The 8,538-nt window shown below is 33.2% G+C and overlaps 1 protein-coding gene across 1 annotated transcript in view; it reads right to left on the reverse strand.

Moving 5' to 3' along the window:
- The window catches only part of cog7 (component of oligomeric golgi complex 7), a 14,983-nt gene extending 7,380 nt beyond the window's left edge, over nt 1-7,603 (reverse strand). Inside the window, exons 1-10 of the mRNA XM_073831127.1 lie at nt 7,430-7,603; nt 7,112-7,338; nt 6,612-6,760; nt 5,370-5,486; nt 5,121-5,289; nt 4,503-4,585; nt 2,240-2,362; nt 1,966-2,164; nt 494-621; nt 1-84 (exon numbers count right to left, since the gene is read on the reverse strand). The exon at nt 1-84 is cut by the window's left edge and continues 71 nt beyond it. Of these exons, the coding sequence (XP_073687228.1) occupies nt 1-84; nt 494-621; nt 1,966-2,164; nt 2,240-2,362; nt 4,503-4,585; nt 5,121-5,289; nt 5,370-5,486; nt 6,612-6,760; nt 7,112-7,277 (1,218 nt within the window). The 5' untranslated portion in view covers nt 7,278-7,338; nt 7,430-7,603. The remainder of the gene's footprint in view (nt 85-493; nt 622-1,965; nt 2,165-2,239; nt 2,363-4,502; nt 4,586-5,120; nt 5,290-5,369; nt 5,487-6,611; nt 6,761-7,111; nt 7,339-7,429) is intronic.
- Between the last annotated feature and the right edge of the window lie 935 nt (nt 7,604-8,538).

Consider the following 8,538-nt stretch of genomic DNA (forward strand, 5'->3'; position numbering starts at 1 on the left):
ATCCACAGCAGCCGCCGCCAAACCAAACACCTTCTGAACCGAGTGTGTGAGCTCTAACACGCAGTCCAGAACCTCACCACGCTCCTAACGCACACACAAACAATGAATAAAACACATGGTGAATGCTGTAGGGGGAAATATTATATATTTATACAGTAAATCTCTTTTGCGAATACATATCTTTAACTACGTGCTCTTATCAACATCTATCAAAGTAGGTAATTCAGTAAGTGCTCAGACAGATTTAGTGAGCAATGTGATTCGGTCTGAGAATCATTCACTATAAAGAGTCACTCTTTTGCAAATCAGATTGCATGCAGTCAATGAAGACAATGCAATAGAAAAAAAAAGTGTGCTTTATGTACTGTCTTGGTAATAGTTCTGAGTATCCTACCTTTTTTATGCCTCATTTCATTTAGTTCAGATCATAAACTCACAATGCAAGTAAAAATAATTGGTGCAAGATCAAAAATGAAAGCTTCTGTTTACTCACCAGAGGAACAGCACTGAGTTGGATCAGCAAGTTTGTCTCCTCTAGTTCTCCGTACTGCATCTGATAGGTCTTATAAGGTGAATAAACACTTGATACTAGCTCTGCCACCTTCAAAAGGTTACACTCGCCTGAAACACACACACATAAAGACAAGAAAATGGTGAGAAAATAATCTCACACATTTACAAGAAGACTGACGTTTTAAATATTTTTTTATTATTTAATAATGGGTATTTATTTATTATAAACTGTTATGAATATTATTTATTTTAAATATACTAAATTATTTATTTTAAAGGTACTAAAGATAAAGATAATTAAAAAAAAAAAGACTACTTATAAAAATTATAATTATTAAGACAATTAAACAATTAAGCAAATTATTCCCCCAGGTTTTTCTGAGAAAAAATAACTCTCATTTCTGTAAATATAAACTCATGCAATTATTCTCTAAAACTTAAATCATATAACAAATATGTATATATTTCTTCAGTCAAACGTTTTTGAACAGTAAGATTTTTAATGTTTTTTTTAAAGTAAGTATTTTCTGCTCACAAAGCCTGCATTTATTTGATCCAAAGTACATTACAAAACAGTAAAATATTGAGATTTTTTTACTATTTAAAATAACTGTTTTTTATTTGAACATATTTTAAAATGTGATTTATTCTTCTGATTTCAAAGCTGAATTTTAGCTTCATTTCTCCAGTCACCTGATCCTTCAGAAATTTAAAGCATTCTTATTAAACTAAAATGTTAATTTCTATCATTTCTTTCCCAAAAAAGAAGTCTCGACTCCATGCCTGTGAATAGTATCGTGTATAATGTTACAAAAGCTTTTTATTTCAGATAAATGCTGATCTTTGGATCTTTCATCAAAATATCCTGAAAAAATACAGTTTTAAATATTGATAACAGTAATAAAAAAATGTTTCTTGAACAGCATATCCGCATATTAAAATGATTTCTGAAGGATCATGTGATGCTGAAAATATAACTCTGATCACAGGAATAAATTACATTTTAAAATATATTCAAACAGAAAACAGTTATTTATATAGTAAAAATCTTTCATAATATTACTGCGTTTGCTCTATTTTGGATCAAATAAATGCAGGCTTGGTGAGCAGAAGAGACTTCTTTAAACAACATTACAAAAAAATGTACTGTTCAAAAACTTTTGACTGGTATTTTATATGTGAAAAATAATTTTGAGTGAAAAAAATGAGTGAAATGCAAAAATGTAAATTAAAATATATAAGAGAATAAGTGATCAGACTCAATTTTATTGCATTTTACATAATTAAAACTTGCTGACAAATGGGCATAACCTAGTAGTTTGAAGGATAGTGATTGGTAAAGTGACTAACTGTGATCCTTAAATAGACTCGTTTATTGTCATCACATGATTCTTGTTCCAAATATGCCTGACAGGATATTTTGGTACATAAACACGCATTACAAATACAAACCGAGCTGCGGCTGCATTGCCGCCTCCAGGCTGCGACTAAAGTTCGCCGCCGTCTGATGGAGCTCCAACAGCACATCCACACGACAGTCACCAGAGCAACGCTTCAATGCCACAGCAATGCAGTCTGGGATAGATGGCACCATCGCTCCCAACGTCTGGATCATCAGCACGGTGAGCACTTCACAGGGGTTTTTAAAGACCTGCATACACATGTCTTAGAGTGAGCGACAGTAGAAGTATGAACACTGTATCGTGGTGTGGCTGAAAGTGTGTACCTGACTGCTCCACTGGAGCTGTGTGTGCCACGTGGACAGAAGAGTGTCATAAAACTCAGACAGCTGCTGCTTCAGAGGAGCATCTGACTGACAGATACTTTCCCACACGGTCACCAGTTGCGCCTAAACACACACAAAAATAAATGTTATTCATTTATTCCCGCAATGTTCTCCATATGATGTGCTTCTATGGTGCCCATGTGAGTTTGAACTTCCAAAATGCAGTTTAAATGCAGCTTCAAAGACCTCTAAATTATCCCAGCCAAGGAAGAAGGGCCTTATCTAGCGAATCAATTTATTTGAAAATGTATATACCTTTTATCCTCAAATGCTCATCTTGTCTAGCTCTGTGTGATCTTGGTTCATGACAGTTAGGGTATGTCGAAAAACTCTCATCTGATTTTCTCCTCTAACTTCAACAGTGTTGTTTTCGTCAACGATGACGATGACGAAATCATTTCGTTGACGCCACTTTTTTCCATGACGAAAACGAGACGATGACGAGATAAAAATGGCTCGTTGATGACTAAAACATGACGAGACGTGTGTGAGTTTTCGTTGACGAGACGAGAATAGACGAAAATGTTAGTGGGTGGTCCGGCAGACGTTTAAAATGCATGACATTTCTGCTTATTGTGCATGCCAATTAAAACCGAAAAAAGTACCTGCCGCTATGGCAAGCCGTTTTAGCATTAAATGCTCTTTGCCATACTAGTATGGCAAGCCGTTTTAGCATTCCATCCTTGTTTGTCTTTTATGTTTTAAAACATTCCTTCATTATTGTAATTATTGGTAAAAAAAATAGTCGATCCGGAAGCTCACATTGTGTTGAATTAGCCTATAGATCTGCTATTTTCAGAACTTATAAGTGACACTACCCAACAGCAAAATACTTACTGACCTACATTAATTTGTTAAAAGACTACTTTTCCCCCAGTTTATTGACTAAAACTAGACTAAAACCTTTTTGACTTTTCGTCGACTAAAATTGGACTAAAACTATCACATATAGAAGTGACTAAAATTTGACTAAAACTAATAACCATTTTAGTCCAAAAGACTAAGACTAAGACTAAATCTAAGATGGTTGTCAAAAACAACACTGCACTTCAAAATTGCCCTACATCGCTGTTTTACCTTTTAATGTAAAGGACGTTTGATCTTCTTTGCACGTTCACTTTTTAAACACTGGGTTAATACTTTTGCAGCGATGTAGGATGATTTTGAAGTTGGAGGAGAAAATAAGAGTGGAGTTTTTTAACATACCCTAACTGTCATGAATCGGAATACACAGAGCTAGACAATATGAATATTTGAGGTTAAAATGCCTATAAATTGTCAATTTTTTAAGAAAATGACTGAGGGGTTTCATTAGATAAGACCCTTCTTGCTCAGCTAAAGATCCCTTTGAAACAGCATTTAAACTGCATTTTAGAAGTTCAAACTTGCGGGCACCATAGAACTCCACTATATGGAGATAAATCCTGAAATGTTTTCCTCAAACAACATCATTTCTTTACGAAAGATAGACTTGAATATCTTGGATGACAAGGGGTGAGTAAATAATCTTTAACTTTTTGATCTGGAAGTAAACTTCTCCTTTAATTAATGTTAGCAAACACAACTTGTTAAGATTAATACGAGACGAAAACTCAAACATATGTGACCCAGGACCACAAAACCAGTCATAAGGTTAAATTTGACAAAACTGAGATGTATATAGCATATGAACGCTCAATAAATAAGCTTTCTATTGACGTATGGTTTGTTAGAATAGGACAATATTTGGCCGAGATACAACTATTTGAAAATCAGGAATCTGAGGGTGCAAAAAAATCAAAATACTGAGAAAATCACATTTAAAGTTCTTCAAATTAAGTTCTTAACAATGCATATTACTAATCAAAAATTTCATTTTTATATATTTATAGTAGGAATTAAAAAAAAATCTTCATGGAACATGATCTTTACTTAATTTCCTAATGATTTTTGGCATAAAAGAAAAATCTATAATTTTGACCCATACAATGTATTTTTGGCTATTGCTACAAATATACCCCAGCGACTTAAGACTGGTTTTGTGGTCCAGGGTCACATATTTGAATGATACTTTTTTTAAACACTAAAAAAAAAAAATCTCTAAATTCTCTAAAAAATAAAATGTTGCCTTTTTATATTGCAGCAAATATATCTTACTGCAGTTTAAAACACAGGTCAACTTATGATATCAATATTAAAAAAGACTCAAATTAAAATATTGTACCTTATGGCATTTATAGTAGTAAGCCAGTAACTGAGGCATTCTGTCCATTTCGGTAAAAACTCTTACAAAAAGCTTTGCTTGATCTGAAACAGAATATACAAATAAATATTAACATCTTGACATGTTAAAGCATATTATTCTGTAAGATTGTATTTTATTTTTGGTGACACTTCTTTCACCAAAGCTACATTTATTTGATCAAAAATACAGTAAAAACTGTAATATTATTACAAAACAAAATAAATGTTTTCTATTTGAATTTATAGTAAAATGTAATTTATTCCTGTGATCAAAGCTAAATTTTCAGCATAATTTCTCCAGTCTTCAGTGTCACATGATCCTTCAGAAATAATTTTAATATTCTGATTTACTGCTCAAAAATCATTTATGGTTATCATTAATGCTGAAAACAGTTGTGCAGCTTCATATTTTTGTGGAAACTGATCTTTTGATGAATATAAAGATCAAAAGAACAGCGCTCATTTGAAATAGAAATCATTTGTAACATTATATATTTAATGCATTTTTGATGTATTAAAAAACAAATCTTACTAACCTAAAATTTTTGATAAATGTGATGCAGTTTAAAACATAGTTAATTTACACATATAACATCACCTGTTGCCAGTGAGTTGAATGTAGAGACAATCTGTGTGCTGGTCAGAGCTTCCAGACGGTTCTTCAGAGCCTCCAGCTGAACACACTTCTCACTGTAGTCCGGTGTGTCCACAAGCATAGCCAAACTACCCTGCATTGCTGTCAGTTTACTGCTGATCACAGCCACATCCTGCAGACAAACACATCAACATTTCAGACCCACATCCATGCTCATGTTAAATACATGAAGACAGATATCCAGTACGTCACCTGGGTCTTAAAAGTCTCCTCGATGTCGGCACTGAGAGTGCTCCATTTATCAGCTTCCTGCAGCGCTTCTGCTGCTAACTGCATTCGGGACTTCACCTGATCAATCTCCACCAACACCTGCCACACATAAACACTCACTGTACACTGTACACTAGCAGTCAAACGTTTTTTAATGAATATTAATGTTTTTAAAGAAGCTTAAACTGTGATTTATTCCTGTGATTTCAAAGCTGAATTTTTAGCATCTTTACTCCAGTCACATGATCCTTCAGAAATCATTCTAATATTCTGATTTGCTGCTCAAAAACATGTAGTATTATTATAATGTTACATACTGACTTTTTTTCAGGTTTCTTTCATTAATAGAAAGTTCAGAAGAACAGCATTTATCTGAAACGGAAATCTTTTGTAACATTAAAGATGTCTTTATTATCACTTTTGAGCAATTGAAAGCATCCTTACTAAATAAAAGTATGAATTTCTATAATCTCTTTCTCCAAAAAAAAATACAGACGCCAATCTTTTGAATAATATAGTGCATAATGTTACAAAAGCTTTGTTTCAGATTAATGCTGATCTATTTCTATTTCTATTCATCAAAGAATCCTGAAAAAAAAATACTCAACTGTTTGAAATATTGATAATAAGGCAAGGCAAGTTTATTTATATAGCACATTTCATACACAATGCTAATTCAAAGTGCTGTACATAAGAGGAATTAAAATAATCATAAAAAAATAATAATCACAACAATAAAAACAGAGAATTTAAGAACATTTAAAATGATTTAAAAATAGATTTAAAATGAATTAAAACAGTAAAAATAATTATACATAAAATACAATGCAATCTGTTTGGACGTAGCACAGTGTTCATTGAATAAATAATAATTAATAATAAATAAATTATAAAATGATAAATAATAAATGATTCTTGAACAGCAAATCAGTATATTAGAATGATTTCTGAAGGATCATGTGACACCGAGGATAGGATACTGATGCTGAAAATCAACTTTGATCACAGGAATAAATTACATTTGAAAATATATTCAAATAGAAAGCAGCTATTTTAAATTGTAAAAATATTTCACAATATTACTGCTTTTCCTGTACTTTTGATCAAATAAATGCAGGCTTGGTAGGCAGAAAAGACAATTAGTGAAATTAATAAAGTGAAATTAAGCAAGGATAATAATCACAAAGATCAAACAGTGATTTAAATGTGTGTATTTATTGATACCTGCATAGACTGCACCGTATCCTGTTCGAATTTCTTGATGTCCTCTTTAACCAGAATCATCTGATCCTTCAGGTAAGACGCCTCCTGCTTCAAAGCTTCAATATCCCTCAATACACGCGGCATATTCTGCAGTGCCTGACTGCTGCTCTCTGCAAAACACACACAGAAAAACAATCAAATACAGACCAAACAGATATAAACTACCATTCAAAACTTTGGGATTTAGAATTAAAATGGATATTAGAATGATTTCTGAACACTGGAGTAATGATGCTGAAAATTCAGCTTAGAATCCCAGGAATAAATTACATTTTACAAAATATTCGATTGGAACCATTTTTTTTTTTAAATAGTAAAAATATTTCACAATTTTAGTGTTTTTATTGTATTTTTAAAGCAATAAATGCAGCCTTGGTGAGCAAAAGAGACCAACACTCGCCCACTACAATATTTTTGAGAATGCAATGACATTCAGACATTTAAAGGAGTGCTAAACTCACCTTCTATAGAGTTATTAACCTCTTGAATGAACAGCTGCAGCTTCATGACCAGAGTAGAAGCGTGAGCGTCCGTTTTACCAGGTACATCTTTCTGAGCCACTTTAAAAGCTCCATTCACCCAGTCCTTCACATCGAAATCATCTGCCAGGAACTTGGAGAAGTCCATTTTCACGCCTTTGGGAACCCTACAGAGTCAGATTCACCATCTGAAAGAGTTAAAACCCCATCTGCAGAGAGGGAGCGAAGAAAAACGACATGTTGAAAATATTTAGCGATTCATATTTTGCTGTTTACTTAATTGTAATCTCTCCAGCAGACCTTCACCAGTCTATTCCATAATTCTTGCCCACACCAGCCTTAGACACGAACATGAAGTAAACAGCCCATGAGAACGATATAATCATGACCACGAGATACAGTTCAAACAGTGCGATCGCTTCCTCCAGCGTTAATTTAGTAGAATAAAATTGATCAACAGTTTCTGTGCTTAATGTTTTCTGTTTGTACACTGCTTCCTGGTTGCGCTCGTAGTAATATGTACCGGTGGTGGAGAAAATGCAGCGAAGAAACATTCCGCTTGCAAAACGTTTATCGGATAAAACCCGTTTACAAAACGAAATTAAACGGAATAACTGTTTATAGACGTCCACTACTAAAGTAGACAATTGTTATCATTGTTAATGTGCATAAACATGTGCATCACAGTGAATTTATTGAAATAACTTTCGATTTGAGTGACGTGGCTGTGTCGCATCTCATGTAGTTCGGGTGGGTGATATGAAATAAAACAAAATAATAAAATAAAACAAAATAATGACAAGTTGAATTTAAACTTGATATCCTTCCGAGGATATTTTATAGAGATATAAAAGATAAAATGTGTCGTACTCCACACTTACAAAAGCAAAAATGCCTGTTTAATCATAAAGCTCACGGGAGATATTTAAAGCACATAAATGTTTACATTAAATATATACATTTAATGATTTGATGTCTTATGCTGTAATTTATTCACACGGATGACGTTCATTTATTTTATACACCGACTATCTATCAGCTCATTGCTGCCTCCTCCTGACACAATATTAAAATACACCCTCGTTTAAAGTCAAATTCTCCAATATCATCCCTTCAAATGACATTGAAGAATATGAATGTGCTTTTTTAAACATTTTCTTTATTTCGGAATCTTCAGTGTTCACTTATCCTTCAGAAAATTCCTTCAGGTCCCACAAATTCTTTGGTTTTTTAGCATTTTTGTGTATTTGAAGTCTTTCGAACAATTAATGTATGATTTTGAGATCCATCTTTTCACACTGAGGACAACTGAGGGACTCATATGCAACTATTACAGAAGGTTCAAATGCTCACTGATGCTTCAGAAGGAAGCACGATGCATTAAGAGCCGGGGGTGAAAACTTTTGAAC

The sequence above is a fragment of the Garra rufa genome, chromosome 24 (assembly GCF_049309525.1).
Source record: "Garra rufa chromosome 24, GarRuf1.0, whole genome shotgun sequence".
In the NCBI taxonomy this organism is placed as follows: Eukaryota; Metazoa; Chordata; class Actinopteri; order Cypriniformes; family Cyprinidae; genus Garra; species Garra rufa.